The following is a 17140-nucleotide window of genomic DNA, read 5'->3' on the forward strand; positions in this document are numbered from 1 at the left end:
TAGGCTTCGTAAACTGGTCCGAGAAATGTGCTCCGGCGTATTTCATGCAGGCAGGATTGGTAGCAGGGCAGTTTCGTTGCGAATGTCCAAATTGTTGACATCGGTAACACTGAATCTGGAATCTGCCTCCTCGGAAGCGTTCTACTCTCACTGGCTTTTCTAGAACTGAGCTGATGTTGAAAATATTTCTGGTGGTACTGTTGTCTTATTGGATGACCAGAAAAAGTGGGGGAGGCCTAAGCTCCTGACCACTCCTTCTTTTGAGTTGAACTATCTTCTCTGGTAAAAGTCCAAAGCTTGTAAGATATTTTTCCAATTCCTGAGAATCGGTATGTATATCTAATCCTATTATTAGGGTCTTGAGCTTTCTACTCGATAAAGAGTCACTAGAAGATGTAATTGGAGTGGGAGGGTCCACCGTCGTCGAGGCTTCGGCTTCTTCCTCTTTCTCCACCGGTGCTGGATCCGCAGGGGTAGCGGGAGCTATAACTGGATCTGGGCTGTTGGTTTCGCCGTCCGATTCTGGGTCTACTTGCATCGCCGAGTTGACACAAGTTTTGATTTTTTTCTTCTTCTTCTTCTTTTCTGTGTTAGCCGGAGTTTCAGTTGTTTCCATTTCCATGGAGCTCTGATGTTGCTCCTCAGGCAGAATGCTAGGTGTTGATTCTGAGTCTGGGACTTGAATTTCCATCTGTTCTACTGGTGTCATGGGAGGCTCAGTCTGCTGGGAAGTTTCAGTCTCTATAGTAGCGTTAGTCTTTTCAACTATCTCAGGCATAGTTGTTTCCTTTGCAGTCAATTCCTCCTTGATTATCAGATATCGATCGAGCGTATAGCTCATTCTAATAAGATTTTCGTAGTAATCATCATCCCCGGTTTTGTTGAATTGATCCAAGAAGTTTTCCTTATTTGTAGTAGCACTACTGATCAGGTCATCGATGTTTTCAGAAGATGCTCTTCTATCGGCATAAATGTAGCAACTCCTTTTAATCTCATCATGATCTAGTTTGGGAGGTGGCTTACTAAACATTCGTTTGCCTCCGCGTCCGAATCTATGATAGGAAGACATATTAGCACGGGAGCTTGGTCATCGAATGAGATGAATGCTGGAAATGATTTTTATCTCAGTATTCGGCGCGAAGCGCCGCTAACTGATTCATCTAAGCTGCTTGGTCATAATTTGAATAGTCATAAATTGAATCAAGTACAATGATATGATTGAGGAAGGATTTGGAGAGACTCCAATTTCAAGAGATAAAACTATATAGAATGAGATGAACAGCTCGATGCGGACTTTTATACCTCCTGCTGGCTTAGCAACGTCCACAAGAATACGTAAACTTATCTCAGGGCCAATAGCGCTACAGTGACCATATATGGCAATCAACTGTCCAGGGTTTGTGCGTTATTTTTAGAGAAATGTGCGAAAGTGCTTTCCATCTCTTAATTTTGTCCGCCAGTGTACTTCCTTCTTCTATGACTCTCCACACACTAATGGTGAAAGCGTGCAAAGTGTTGTCATAGGTAAATAGACCTGCTTTACGCCATCTGCAGCTCATCTCGATCACCAATTAAGCTTAATATTCGTGATTGGCCTAATATTAGCTTAATATTCGTGACACTCGAATACGCCATCTGAAGAGCGGATCCATGTCTGGAGCCTTTCTCTTTTCTTTCCTGTTCAGCTGTATGCGAAAATGCAGTAAAATTTTCCCATTTCATCATAATTTTATCATTGAATTGCCAAAAATATTTTCTAAAATTTCCACAACGCTTTCTTTTGGAACTATGTTTAATGCAGTTCTGAGTTTTAAAAAAAATTATTCTGTTTGAAAATCAAGACAGGAACTAGAGTACATCTTTCTCCCAAGACGAGCTAGGGGTAAAAGCAGGCGAAGTGTTGCCATAGGTAAAGAGCAGTTTTGATGTATCATATGATATTCTGCATTTATTAAATAAATTTAAAATTTCCATACATTTCGGGGATATTTGAAAACAGATATTAAGAGTTATGACATTTTCTGTCCTTAAGGAGTTTGAAATTTTTTGTGGACAATTATTGAAATTCGAATACAGTTATTCTCAAGATTTGAGGATGTCTGGTCACCTTATGTATTAACCCACATAAAACTCGCCAAGGAGACTATTATAGGTTGCTTTTTACAGGTAAGTCTTAAGAAGTAAGTATTTTCAATTGCTTATAATTCAGTATTTATGATGGTTTCAGGCAAGTAAAGTTTGAAATTTTGCTCTACCCCACTGTCCATTCCCTGAGCCATGGTGGCTCAGGGCATAGAGTTCACCTTTGAATGAGGTGAACCGAGTTCGAATCCTAGCGATGGCTGGTCAATACGAGTTCTGCACCCGGCTGGCCCCGATCACAATGCTGACGTAAAATATCCTCAGTGGTAGACGTATTATGAGTTAGAGTTCTCTTGCCGTCAACTAATCGTCGTTTTCTTCTCCATGTAACGCAAATTTGGGTTTATCCCATCAAAAAGTCCTCGTTGAAAGCAAAATCCCTCCCACTACTTGATCCAGGAGTTCCCTTGTCTTCTGGATTGGGTTAAAAATCACAAGGCGACGGGACGGAGTTGAACATTAGTAGTATTAAACCCAAAATTGGGTCAGTTGTTCAACGACGATTATAAAATATATATAAAATAAAATGGTTGTCAACAGAATTCTGAATGTTAAAGTTTATACAATTATAATCATTTTAATTCAAGATTTTTTCAGACCTTTGGGAAATGATCGATAGTTTATCGAGGTTCAAAACTAAACGAGAAAAAGGGAGAAGGTTGCGTATCTTAATTTTATTCCTCAAAAATCAAAGAATTTCCAGCATTATCAACAAAAAAAAGATGTTTTGAAATTTTTGGTAATATGTTTGGTTTAACATAAAATTGGAGTTAATTTTGGGTTTTGAATTTGGTTTTACATAAATTTTTTTCCCTAGAAATTAGGTCTATAACGACGAACTTCATTTCAGTTATTTTTTACTTGAGGATGATTTATAAATTCTTAATGGATTTTTCACACCCCGAAGTTTAAAAAATATTTAAAACTTTTTTGAAACCGTGATAATCTGCTTTAAAATAGAAAAAAATTTCAAAAAAAAAAAGGTTGTGGATATGATATGATACGAATCAGAAGTAATGTAGGAGTGTTCTTCGTTTAAACTGGACACATTGCTGTTAAAGTATTGTAACAGCAGTTAGGACCTGATTTCGAAATGTGGGGGCTAAAGACACCAAACACTCGGTGGCTCCATTCGTTGAAACTTTAAACCAAATTTCCTTGTTGATAGTTAATAAAATATCTTTAAGTTAATAATGACATGAATAAATTATGATATATTAATAAATCTGAGCTCATATTTATTTCAGCTCTTTTAACTCATAATACCATAGAAAATTCTTAAAGAAAAATACGCAAAAAAATTATTTGTGACATTTAGGGGGCCTCAGAAATAAGGGAGCCTTAGGCTTTGCCTCTCAGGCCGTGTGATAGATTGAGCACTAACAATAATTTAAAATTTAAGCAGCAGGTAATTTCTGCAATAGGAATACTTTTTCTTTATGGAATATTTTGTAATAACTATGCTTAATCTATATTTTTTGAACTCTTGTCAGACATTTGAACAATATACACATTATGAGTAACAGATTACACAGGCTTGCGATGAAAAAAATACAAGGGGACTGATATAGCTGAAATGCATGTATTTTTTGGTGCTGAAATGAAGAAAAAAAACAATAAAACATTTCCATCATGTCACATTTTCTTGAAAAATTCAATTTCACTGGAATTTTTATGAACATTTACTATAAAAAAATTTCATTTTTGAATTTCTTCCCTTCTTGCCTGACCAGCATTCTTTGTTGGTTAAATCAATAAAAGTATCCCTCAATGACATCTTCCTGTCACAGTCCTTCTCTCTGTCACACTATCGCTCAACCAATAGCGTCGCGGGAATTGATTCGCTGACCTCTCAGGAACTCTAGCAAGCAGAAATCCGCGAACTCTTGAAGGATAAAGATTTTGAGACTAACATGATATTAACTAAAAAAGAAACTTGGGTTGTCTTCAAAGATGTCGTCAGTAAAATTTTGGGTAACTACAAAGATCCTGAATGTATAGCAATCGTAATGAAAATGCTGGACAAATTTAAAACTTTGGATTGCTCCATGAGTGTCAACATGCATTTCCTTCACTCGCGTGTGCACTTTTTACCCGAAAATGTTGGAGCAATCAGCGAAGAACAAGGTGAAAGGTTCCATCAAATATATCAGAGATTTGGAGCGTAAATATCAAAGAAGATGGGACAAGAACATGCTCGTCTACTACTATCAGATGCTAACTCGAGATAGGCATGATATTAAGCATAAAAGAAGATCATTGAAAATAAATTTCAGAGGAAAACGAGTATGCACTTATGTAGAAACTTATTTGTTTTGTTTTTTGTTTCAAACTTTCATGTACACATACACAATATTTGCTATTCTTGGTCAATCGTCAATTCGAAAGTTATCTTAATAAAACAAATTAAAATGGTATGGTGATTTTCTTCTAGAAACTGACGTAGAAAGCTTAAACTCAAGGAAATTATCGTCTCTCTCTCGACTAGAGGTGACTTGTGCGATCTGGAAAAAAGTATTCTTCATTCATTTTAACCTATAAAAAATTATCCGGTCTCTTAAAAATTAGTTTACTTTCACAAGATTCAATTTCACATAGATCTAAGTGAATAAAGACGACAGTTACCGGATAGTACAGGCACAATTGTTTGAGAGTATTTCTTTCCAAATAAGATTTCAGTAAAACGATCGGAATCGAATTTACGAAAAGTCCTGACTGGATGGTTGAAAATGAAGGTCATTTTCGGAATCAGCACATCAAATAACATATAAATCAACTGTACTGTTATCTTTTACAACTTTTATTATGCTTTAATCAATAAACTACTTTTGATAACAGTTACCCAGGTTCAACCAAGAAAATCAACAAAAGAATTATTTGAAGCACTTAACATTTTCAACCAATTTTATTAAAATTCAAGTTTTTAAACAAAAACACACTCCAAACATTTCCAAATGCTATCAATCACACATTTCAAAATTATACTTTACTTCTAGTTTAATATTTATCAACACCAAATTATATTTTTAATGAAAATGCAATTAAAAATCTATGGTTCAACATGCTATTACTTCAAATCTAGTAAAACAATTAAAAAAGTGTTATATTTAAAAAATATTATTATTTATTCCTGTGTTATATTTAAAAAATATTATTTATTATTATAATAATTATTATNTTGGGGGACAACAGACTTTCAGCACTGAGACGCTCGGGACAGGAAAACAGATACGAACATAGCGGCTCCGAAACTCAGCTCGTCACTTTCAGTTTTCAACTTAGCGGCTTCAGCTTAACTTTGCTCAAGACTCCTGCTCAATATACTCAGGGGCTTCGACCTAGCCATTCCTCCAGCGACTCCGGCTTTACATCATTCCCTCAGCGGTATCGTCTTAGTTCATCCGCCCTCTCGTAGTACTGCTGCTTCATCCACTCTTCAAGTCATTTTTATCTCTCCTCTCAGCCAGGCGAAAGGATCCAGGCTGACAAGTTTACTACCTCAAGAGTCATCCCGCATCCAGTGGACGTCAGAACAAAAAAAAAAGATGCATTAGAAAAAATAGTCACAAACCCTTCTTTAAATGTATTGAGAAGAAGAAAACTATAATAAATTTCTATTTATTAAAATACCATCGCCTCACCGAAAAAAAATTAAAAGATACTTTTAATTTTTTGAAACATTAAAGCGCAATTTGTTAAAATGACCTGGAACATTACCAAGAAAACTAAATTACTGGTATAAAAAAAATTTGTTTTTCCTTTTTCCTTAAGCATTTCAAAAAAAAAAATTCCTACTTAAAGTTCAAAATCTCTAAAAGCACCAAGTGGTTTTAAACCTACTTTTAGATCTTTATCACTAAAATCAAATCTGCCCCTAACAATGTGCACCTTGCAAGGAAACAGAAAAGAGGAATCAAATTTGAGCCAAAGAAGTTCAAACTGCACTTAAATTTAAAAACAAACATTACAAATCAGCTCTACTCTTAGCAATACATTTTGAAGCGGACCACAAAGGGTCAGGAAATAATTTATACAGCAACGCTATCAATCTTCAACTTTCTAATTTTAAACATCTAAGCATTCACAATCTACATTTTCAAAATAACATAGAAAAATAAGATGGAACAAACCCAGTTTTGACTGATATGCAATTACAACTGCCAGTGGAGACTAGCAATTTACACTTATGTGCATAAAAGGACTGCGCTCCACCTGCAAAAGAAAACAGTCTACACCGACCTATTACCTTCCAGTCCGTGTAACCAAATATTTACACACTCAAGTATAAACTACTCCGCCACACTTTGGAGAACATCTGACATTCCACCAAAACACTTATAAAACAATTTGAAACAAGAAAAATTTAGTTTAACCCCCCTCTAAACAAAAAATTAATTTCTTACTACCCGTCCATTTACTCGTGGTATTAAGTTGTAACGAGATTGCGGAGAAGGTATGAATTGACCTGTCTCATAAAGTAGACCTCCTGGAGTAGGCGTCTCTACTCTTTCCCTACTTATACTGTCACTGATTTGGTCGCTGAACCCACTATCTCTGGATCGCAACATTTCCAATCTCTGTTCAGCCTTCGTTGCATTTTCCACATGAACAACCCGAGTATAGTCAAAATTTTTGGTATGTTGAATTTTTAAAGTGACAGGGGATATGACTTCAATCACTTTCAAAGGACCCTCATTAAATTTAGAAAATTTCTTGCACTGGTTTTTCTTTAACACAGGGTTGAACCAGTATACCCTATCACCTATCTGGAAATTATATTGTTTGATGTTTTTGTCTCTACGAGCCTTTCTATTTCCCGCAGAATTTTCTAGATTTTCCCTCGCTGAGGTATAAGTACTATGCAATTTACCAAGTAAATCTTTGGCAAAGTCCTCAGCACCTGCATAAGAGAAAGGTTTATGGTTCTCAAGAAATTCCAGCGGTAAAGTTAATTCCCTACCATATGTTAAAAGTGCCGGAGTAAAGCCAGATGACTTCTGAATAGCTGTTCGGTATGCTAGTAATGCAAATGGTAGTTGCGTATCCCAGTCATCATGTGTAGAATTAACTACATGACATAAAAAATTTGCGATGGTTTTATGCTTGATTTCTATAGCACCATTACTTTGGGGGCGATAAGGGATAATTTTAATTTTTTCTATTCCCAAAGATTTATAAATTATTTTCATACAATCACTTATCACGTTAGATCCTCTGTCTGTAATTAAAGTTTTTGGAGAGCCAAAACGAGATATAAAATTTAAAAGTACTATGACAATATCCTTACTGTTGACCGACGAGGCAGGGATAGCTTCTAGCCACTTTGTAAAGTGATCAACAATTGTGACCAAATACCTATTTCCATCCTGAGTTAAAGGGAGTGGTCCTACCACATCACATGCTATCTTCTCAAAAGGGCCATAAGGAGGTGGCACTTTCTGCAAAGGGGCTAATCGCGGGCTGATGAGCTCTTCTTTGTAAACAGCTATTACACGACTTAATGAAGTTCACAATATGGGAAGACATTTTGGGCCAAAAATAATTTTTCTTTATCTTTTTTAAAGTTTTACTAATTCCAGGATGGCAAACCAATGGAGAATTGTGATACAAGTTTAAGATGTCTTTCACTAAATTTAGTGGAATAACTACTTTTTCACTCTCAGCAATTTGGCTTTTCTTACACCTTAATACTTTATCTTTAATAGAAAAATGAAAGTTAGATGGCACTGGTTCATTTTTGCCGAAAGCCTCAACAATTTCTTTGCAAAAAGGACCTTTCTCCTGCTCTTCAATTAATTTTGTCAAGGAACAAATTGCTTCATTACAATCCACTTCATTAAATAAAATTTTGTTATTGATAGTTTCTGCTTCCCCAATATTTCTACTCAGAAAGTCTGCAATACAATTAATCGTTCCCGGTATATATTTTACCTCAAACTGGAATTGTAGAATTGACCACCGCGTAATTCTACAAAAAGAATCCTTCAACTTCAAGGTATTAGCTATGGGGGAATGATCAGTGTAAATATAAAATTTCCTTCCCAGCAAATAGTGTCTAAAGTAATTAGTGAAATACACTATTGCTAAGGTTTCCCGTTCGGTTACCGAATACCTAGTCTCTGGTTGTTTCAGTTTTCTCCTTCCAAAAGCTGTAGGGCGAGGAAAACCCTCATCATCCAGTTGAGCTAACACTGATCCGATAGCATGATTACTGGCATCAGTATATAAGAGAAAAGATTTTGACACGTTGGGTAAAACTAAAACAGGTTTAGAAATTAAGAATTCTTTTAAATTTAAAAATTCATTTCTGCCTGGTTGTCCCATTCAAATTTGCCATTTTTAGTTAAGGCCGTCTGCCGAAGTGATTTTTGACCAATGTTAGGAATAAATTACACAACAAGTTTTCACAATTAGTTTATTACACAGCAATAACTTCTCTTCTTCAAAACTATCAATTTTTCAAAAACTTTCAATTTCACAGGCTTGTGTTATTATATATACCAGGAAGAAAAAAATACTAGCGAAATCTGTTGGACTATTGTTAGTGATGCAAAGTATTAAAACCCAATTGATTTCCTGGTGAAACTTGGAGATATTTCAATGGTTTCAATAAATCACATTCCAGTCCTTCCTTTTTTTCCAGCCATCAGACAGGTTTTAATATATTTTGCCTCACGTTCTACACAAGCGATTTATTTGATTGCGATAACGTTTTCATTTTTTTCCCATCACCTAAATATTAACTTTTAAGATTTAAAACTTCAAAAAGTTTTAGGCGAGTTTAAAACTAATCGATGAAGTTTCATAAAGTTTTTGTTTCAATCCATTTTGTTTGAAAGTCATTGTATCTTTTCGCGAATGTTTTTCCCTCGAGGATTACGGGTTGTTTCTCTCTCTCCTATAGAGATACTAATAATTTTAAAAATTTTAAGCTTTCAGACAGTTTTATCATCAAGATTATTCGCTCATAATGTTTTGTTATACAATTGTAACTTATATAAGCTTTTTTTAAAGGAATTCACATGTTAGTATACATCATGAATAAAATAATGCGTTTAATAGTGAAAAAATATTCCGCTTAATTAATGAAGAGATAAAAATAATGTGCTTAAAATAATTACAAATTTGTTAATCATTTATTTTGTAGTTTTTGGAAGGATTTCTATGAATGCTTTGTTCTTGCACACAAACTGCACAAGGCCCCCCCCCCCCCAAAAAAAATAATGCAATTGGTGGTGGTGGTGCAGTCGGCTTCGTAAATGCTCTGAGTTTGTTGCACTCGGTTTTTTCATAGGAAGAATAAAAAGAACCTCGAATATTTCTGTATTTTAAACTTTAGTTATATTAACGCTTTACCAATTGGCAGCCTATAGGTCAATTAACGAATGAATTCAACTTAGAATTAATATCACGAAGAAAAAATTAATTTATGAAACCTAATTATTATATAATAGAAAGCTGTAAATTCTTTGTGAGCATACAAAAAGCACATATACTTCCGCGCGACAGTCGAACAGAAAGAGAGAAATTAACACCAGAGAATTCGTGCAGTTGCTATTGGTCAGATAAGTGTAAAATCTATTCCAATATAATTTAACCACTTTACTGATCAGTCATAATTGTAGATTTCGTAAACAATAGAATCAGTATTCCAATGCAGTTACTGCAGTAACTCTATAAGATTTCGGACAAGTTATTTTTATATGTCAGAGCAAGCCCTTAATTATGAAATAACAAAAATTACTTAAATGGAAATTTTATATTCAGAATGAGCTGATGTGACTTGAGTGGACAATAATTTCGGCATTGTTGAAATTGAATTTATGCCCCCAATTGAATTTACCATCACAACAATGTGTAGCAATTGATAATGAATCGCGTATTCTTGATAACGGACATCTTCTTCTTTAACTTTAAATTGCAATTTAATCAAGTAATGAACGAATTTATTTACCGATTCTTATGAAAAGGCGAGACTTTAGAAGGAATAGAAGCAAATTTTCCGAAAATAAAAATTTTAATATTAATTATACAATAAATCTTTTCAGTGCCATTAAACTTCAAAAAGAGGAAAACAAAATGTTTATTCAAAATAAAGAAGAAACTGTAAATGGAAAAAAAATCGTTTTAATGGACAAACAGCAAGAAATTTAAAAAAAAAATCGTTATTTACAAATAAAAGACAAAGCGTCTAGCATAAATGTATAAGGAAATGAGGTAATTATCGTATCAAAAGTCCTTTTAATATTCTTCTGTTGTAAAAAGCTTATGAAATTCTGGGATGAGCACAAATTTCGACTTTATCGAAATAAAAGAACAAGCTTGTTCCATCCTCCTTTTTCGTTGGAGCTTTGGTCAAACGAAAGTTCTTCAAGATGGTTGTTAGGAAGAGAAATGTTTGAATCATTGAATAGCCTTCTCCCATACAAGCTCGCTTTCCTAAAACGAGAACTATATTAATTAAACACATAGAATGAAAAAAAAAATTTTTTTGAAGGGGAACACAAGGTTCTTTTAAGAAAATACTTCGGATAGTTATATATATATAATTCGAATAAATACTAAATTTAAATGTAAGGATAAACGATGATTNTTTTTTTTTCGTAAGTTGTAAAACAAACACAAAATATACTGGGGACATGAAAATGACTGTTTTTGTGAGAATGACCCATATATAATTCGAATAAATACTAAATTTAAAGGTAAGGATAATCGTTGATTAATCTGTCAATCACTCATTAGTGCTAATTCTTTTTTAAATTCCCCTCTTTGAAAGGCTACTAACTATATTTATAAAATTAAATGTTTAACTTGCGATGAAATATATATTACCCAAACCTCCCAACCTTTTCACAAAATAATTAATTTACATACCTTTTCACAATTTAATCATTAACAAATAAATATAACTCTAATAATAATAACAATATGCTTGAAATTAAACATTTTTCAAAACACGGGTTCAATAACATTTCAATAGAAGTTTTGGATATCTATAAAAACCCTAAAAAATGTCTTAAAGCTGAGGATAAATATATGATTATTAATGAGTCTATTTATAAATGCAATCTGAACAGCAATTTCAGTTTTAAATCTTCTAATAATAATGAGTGTATTTATAATCATTTTAAACTTCTTAAAAATTACAATAATAATAAGAGGGAAAAGAGGCAATAACAAAAATAAAATTAAATATAACTTAAAAGATTTTGCTAATGAATGCATTAATTGTTATGGATCAACCTAACGCAATTAAATCTATTAAGACTAAGATTTTGGGGATTAAGCTTAATTTTCATAACAAACTTGTAAATTTTTGAAATTAGATTAAATAAAAATTAATTCAAAACAGGATATTTCAAATTTTTTAAACTTAGTTGAAGACCTAGCTAGATATAGACTTAAAAATAATTATAAGAGCAAAAATATACCCAAACCAGACTATTTAGTTATAAATTTTACTAATAAAATTTTTAATAATCTTAACTTAAATACAATTCTTAGTAAAAATAAACACCGTTTTCCTATTTAACTAAATTGTAAACCCACTTTTAGATACACAAAATGCTTAAAAAATTTAATTTGCAGTTATAGGGATTTAGCTGCAGATAATTTGAACTATCTTTGTGATGAATATAAAGATTTTTTTTTGTTGATACATTCCACAATCATGTTGTTACCGGAGATTTAGATATTATTGATAATATTAAACAATTTATGTCTTCAGGTTCTAAATTTAGACCGTCTTTTCCAACTTCTAAGAATAAGGTAATTTATATTTTTATTAATAATCTTGATTGTTCGCTTTATTCTGAAATTATCTTACTTGGTTTATTTTAAAATCTGTTCTTGGTTTATTTCAAAATTATCTTACACACATGATTTCCCAATTAAAGGTTTTTTTGAATGGAGAGAAAATATCATTAAAACTTTAAAATTAATCTAAAAAGCAACAAATTAGTTTTTCATTAAGATTTAAATTTTAACTCTATACTAAAACAAGATATTGCAAAAATTCAAAATAAATTTTGTATTACCACCGTTGATAAAGCTAGTAATATTTTTGCTATTGTTTGAAAATTTTTTTATAAACAACATTTTTCTTATGAACTTAACAGGAATATAACATACAAAAAACTCAACACCAACAGTGATATTATTATTAATAAAACTAATGCTACGTATAACAGACTCAAAATTAAATCAAATAATATTAATGAATTTCCTTTTCTTTTTGCTAATCGAAAAGTCCATAAAACCCAAACCAAATTCAGGTTTATTGCTAGTGGCGTAAATAGTAACATGAAAAAATCGGGATTTACTTAGAAAATATTCTTAAAAAATTATACAATAAAATTACTATGCATACTAAACATAATAATCACCTAAATTAGAATATTAAAAATAGTATTACAGGTTTTAAATACACTAAAAACTTCAAATAATGTTTATTATCTACACTGGTTTTGATTTCGAAAACTTGACTTCCTTTCGAACTAATAAAATTCTTGATGACCTTCTTCAAATTCATAGCATGTTTTATCTCAGTGATATTATTGATGAAGAGAACTAGAAATTTCTAGTTCATATTAACCTTAACAACAATTATATATTATTTAATGACTGCCTTTTTCAACAAATGAATGGTATTCATATGGGAAATAATTTTAGCGCTAATATTTGCAATATTTTCCTTTTTCTACAAGAATACAGATTTGTGAAATCATATGTTAATCTTCCTATTTATTCCTTCTTTCTCAGATTTATTGATGATCTTTTAGTTATTAATTTCAAAGATTTGATATTTTAGCTAAACAAATATATCCGAGAGAATTAACCTTTATATCTAATAACATAAAGAGTGTGCGTCTGTATACCGGATTCCGGGAAAACGGTAGACTCTAAGATTCCGAAATTTAAACGAATACTACTATACTAAATGAATACTACTGGAATGAATACTACTGCAAACATTTCACGAAGCCCGATTTTCGATTTTTAAATTCAGAGACATTTTAGACATTTTAGACATTTAAATTCAGAGACATTTTTCTACAGTTAATCTTTATTTTGATAGGATGAACTATTAAAAAAGTATTTTGCTTAATCTAATAATGTAAAGTAGCCGAGAAAAACAACAAATAATAATGAATAAACAAGAAACATTAGAATCATTGTAACTTAATTATTTGTGTAGGCATTTGTATGAGTTTTTTGCACGATTTTCATGTGGTGTTCAGTACTGATTAATTGATTTTCAATCCGTACGAAGAACGGGTATTCAGCTAGTTCTTATTAAAACTAATAGTAGTAATTCTTTAGCAAATTTTTCAGATTTAACTCTTAATGGAGATAGCAAAATTACACTTAAACTTTTTGACAAAAGAAATGATTTTAACTTTCAAATTAAAAAGAGCATTGATTTTAATTCTAATTAGTCAATAAGGTTTTTTCCAATCAGATTCATAGGCTTTACAGAAATAATTCAAACAAATAAGAGTTTCTAAAAGAAACTGCCAAATATAAGACATATTTAATTGATAGCCATTTTCCTAGTTCATTTCTTCAATTTCATTATAAATAACTTAGAACATTAATTTTTTATTATTTAATTTTTCTGTTTTCAGAATTAGCTCTGATTTATTTTTAAGGAAGGAACTAACTATGATAAGCTATTCCCAAAGAACTTTTATACTGGATGACCTTTAGGATGACCAGTATGACCTGCATGACCTTTTATACTGGATTAGTAAAAATTTTTAAGTAAACTTCTAAATAAATTCTAGTTTTTTTTAAAAAACTTTAATTATTTAACTTTATTTGTCCAGCATAATAAACAGTTTTTTTTATTTTTTACTGATACTGTTTTTTTTCTTTTGTAAGAATTGAATGGGCTTTGGTTTATGAACAGCCACCCCCGATGAATGCAGGTAATACGTGTAGACTTTAAGACTATGAAATGATGTATGAATGAAGGATAAAGTCTATAAACGGTTTTCTATCCATGCAGGCCGGCTCTGACTTATAAACAGTCACCCTATGAACGATGGGATGCCAATTACATGGTTTATTCCAAATTTAAGCTTGTTATTTAAACTACATTTTGAACTATTTTAAATGTCTTTTTTTATTTAAAAATTTAAATTCTTAAAATTAATTTTATTATTTTTATTTCTTATTTATTTTTTTATTTTATATCATTAATTAAATTATCTTCCAATTAAGGGTTTTGTAAAATAAATTTTCCAAATAATTTTTATAACTAGATTAATCTCATAGATGGTAGCACTGAACTGTTATTTACTTCATATTTTTCGGTACGATTTTAGCTATAAGCACAGTTTTTTATTCTTTTCTTCTTCGCGAAATTCTGTTAACTGTTAAATTAGCCTATCTATTTTTAAGACATTTTTCACGTTTGCTACACGTCAGTAAGTTTGTTTCCTGCTTTCTTTTATTTCATATTCATTTTCAACTGCATTTTTATTTTTTAGCGATATAGACACGTAATGAAGAGAAATTTTTATTTTTGTATAATTATTCTTCATTTAGAAATATCGCATTTATTGTAAGGGATGTGTCCTAATGAAGACTTTTACATTTTCCATTCATAATTTGAACTATCTTTGTGATGAATATAAAGATTTTTTTTTTGATACATTCCACAATCATGTTGTTACCGGAGATTTAGATATTATTGATAATATTAAACAATTTATGTCTTCAGGTTCTAAATTTAGACCGTCTTTTCCAACTTCTAAGAATAAGGTAATTTATATTTTTATTAATAATCTTGATTGTTCGCTTTATTCTGAAATTATCTTACTTGGTTTATTTTAAAATCTGTTCTTGGTTTATTTCAAAATTATCTTACACACATGATTTCCCAATTAAAGGTTTNAAAACAATAAGTTTTATTTATTGCGCATGAGCTGCAAGTAAATAGAACTCATAAAATAAGTTCAAAATGTGGACGAAAAAACAAGGGAAAAATTATAGAACAATGAAAGAAGGGGAAAAAAATAATAATAAAAATAACAAGAAATCGGAAGGAAAAAAATCCGAAAAAAAGGACAAAATTTTTAAAAAATCCGGAAAATCATGGAAAAGTTATATAAATTAACGAAGAATATAATAAATTTAACAATAAATTTCTTTGTTAATTTATATAATTTTTCCATGTGCAAAACCATTTCGGGCAAATCCGTGGCTGAAATTATGTGCAAAACAGGCAATTCATGTTTCTTTCTCTTTTTTATTTTATAATTTTTTTCTTAAATAAATATTTATTTTCAATAATTATCAATTGACAACTTCTTTAATTTATCCAGTTTAATATTACCTTGCACACATCCATTTCGGGCCCAACCTTGGTAACTAACAAATCTAACGCTCTTCAGTAATGCAGTAAGAACGCACTTTAATACAAAAATCCTCTAGTTACGCTTTTATCTCAATTTGCGCTGGTCCCGCAGTGGACTCATCGTTAAGATACGGTTCCCAGCAGATCACCGAAGTCAAGCATCACTGGCTACGGTCAGTGTGCGGGTGGGTGACCACTTGGATCAGTCTGCGTAGAGACCGAGGGTGTGCGGTATTGGTCCTCGTTAAACTGTGCTACCGTAAAGTGCTCGACTTCACGCGCAGGTCGTCGGGCTACCGAAGCGGGGGTGCCATCCCTTCCGCAGAGGATCAAAATTGTGATGGCATGTCTTCGGATCATCCTCCGGGATGTTTCCCAGACCGTCGCCAATAGCCCATTGTGCAGCTCTAGTGCGACGTAAAGTAACAACAACAACAATTTGCGCTGGTGTTTTCATTTTTTGCAATCTGGGAATCTTGTCACGAAAATATTTTAAATCATCAAAACTTTCCCGTACATGTAAGTTCATTTGAATTCGCTACTCGCTTTTCCGATTTCATATAACTTTTTATTCTTCTTTTTCTTTATATTTTATTTTCTGTTTTTACGTGATATTTTTACTTATTGTGTTCTATTTTATTTGTTGTAATTTTTCAATAAAATTTTTTGAGTGCTCCTCACACTATTGTATTGATATATTTTGCTTTGTCTATATTGATACAATATTAGAAAGCACTTTTTTGTGTGGATATAATCGTGTGAGCTGATGAAGAGATAATATATTTTATTTTCCGGATTTTTTAAAATTTTTGTCCTTTTTTTCGGAATTTTTTTTTCCTTCCGATTTCTTGTTATTTTTATTATTATTTTTTTTCCCTTCTTTCATTGTTGAGTAATTTTTCCCTTGTTTCCTCTACATTTTGAATATATATATATATATACAAGGAGGGATCAAATGAAAAGGTACGAAACGACGTAAAATCGTAACAGTTAAATATTTGCATTGTTCCGCCATGGGAGAACGTAGCGAGACATCTCGGGATGCAATTGGAGTCTCTGACTGGGATCGAAGCATGCGCGGGCTCCCGCATGCGCAGGAGAAAGCAGAAGCTCTTATCAAAAGTGGCGTCCAAATGATGCGGCAGTCCGTATGAGGAACAGAAACTCGAGCACAAAAAAACCAAACGATTATGCGTACTGTGAGACACTTCGATGCCTATGCAGGTCCATCAAGAGCAAAAGACCGGGACTGCTCACGGAGGGTGTGGTTCTGCTCCTTGATAACGCGCGTCCACACGTCTCCAGAGTCACACACATGGAACTGGCCAAGTTCAAGTGGGAGACGTTGAGCCATTCACCCTACAGTCCGGACATGTCGCCCTGCGATTTCCATGCGTTTTGTCCACTGAAGAAACACTTGAAAGGGAAGCGCTTCAACTCGGACGACGTACTCAAGGATGCTGTGAAGGACTTGGTCTCATCACGGCCACAGGAATTCTGTGAACAAGGAATCTTGTAGCTTGTTCATCAGTGGGATCGTTGTGCTCAGGCCTATGGTGTATATTTTGAATAAAGTCTACATTTGTACCCACCGTGTCGTTTCGTACCTTTTCATTTGATCACCCCTTGTATATT

General features: G+C 32.4%; 2 protein-coding genes across 2 annotated transcripts in view; both read right to left on the reverse strand.

Moving 5' to 3' along the window:
- Nucleotides 1–205: 205 nt before the first annotated feature.
- Nucleotides 206–1069, reverse strand: LOC139425476 (110 kDa antigen-like). The gene has a single exon (XM_071180417.1). The coding sequence runs from the start codon at nucleotides 1067–1069 to the stop codon at nucleotides 206–208; it is 864 nt and encodes a 287-aa protein (XP_071036518.1).
- Nucleotides 1070–10253: 9184 nt separating this feature from the next.
- Nucleotides 10254–17140, reverse strand: part of LOC107438854 (cytochrome P450 2A9) — a 32650-nt gene continuing 25763 nt past the window's right edge. Inside the window, exon 7 of the mRNA XM_043046345.2 lies at nucleotides 10254–10581. Within this exon, the coding sequence (XP_042902279.1) occupies nucleotides 10409–10581 (173 nt within the window). The 3' untranslated portion in view covers nucleotides 10254–10408. The remainder of the gene's footprint in view (nucleotides 10582–17140) is intronic.

This window comes from Parasteatoda tepidariorum, chromosome 4, assembly GCF_043381705.1.
Source record: "Parasteatoda tepidariorum isolate YZ-2023 chromosome 4, CAS_Ptep_4.0, whole genome shotgun sequence".
NCBI classification, from domain to species: domain Eukaryota; kingdom Metazoa; phylum Arthropoda; class Arachnida; order Araneae; family Theridiidae; genus Parasteatoda; species Parasteatoda tepidariorum.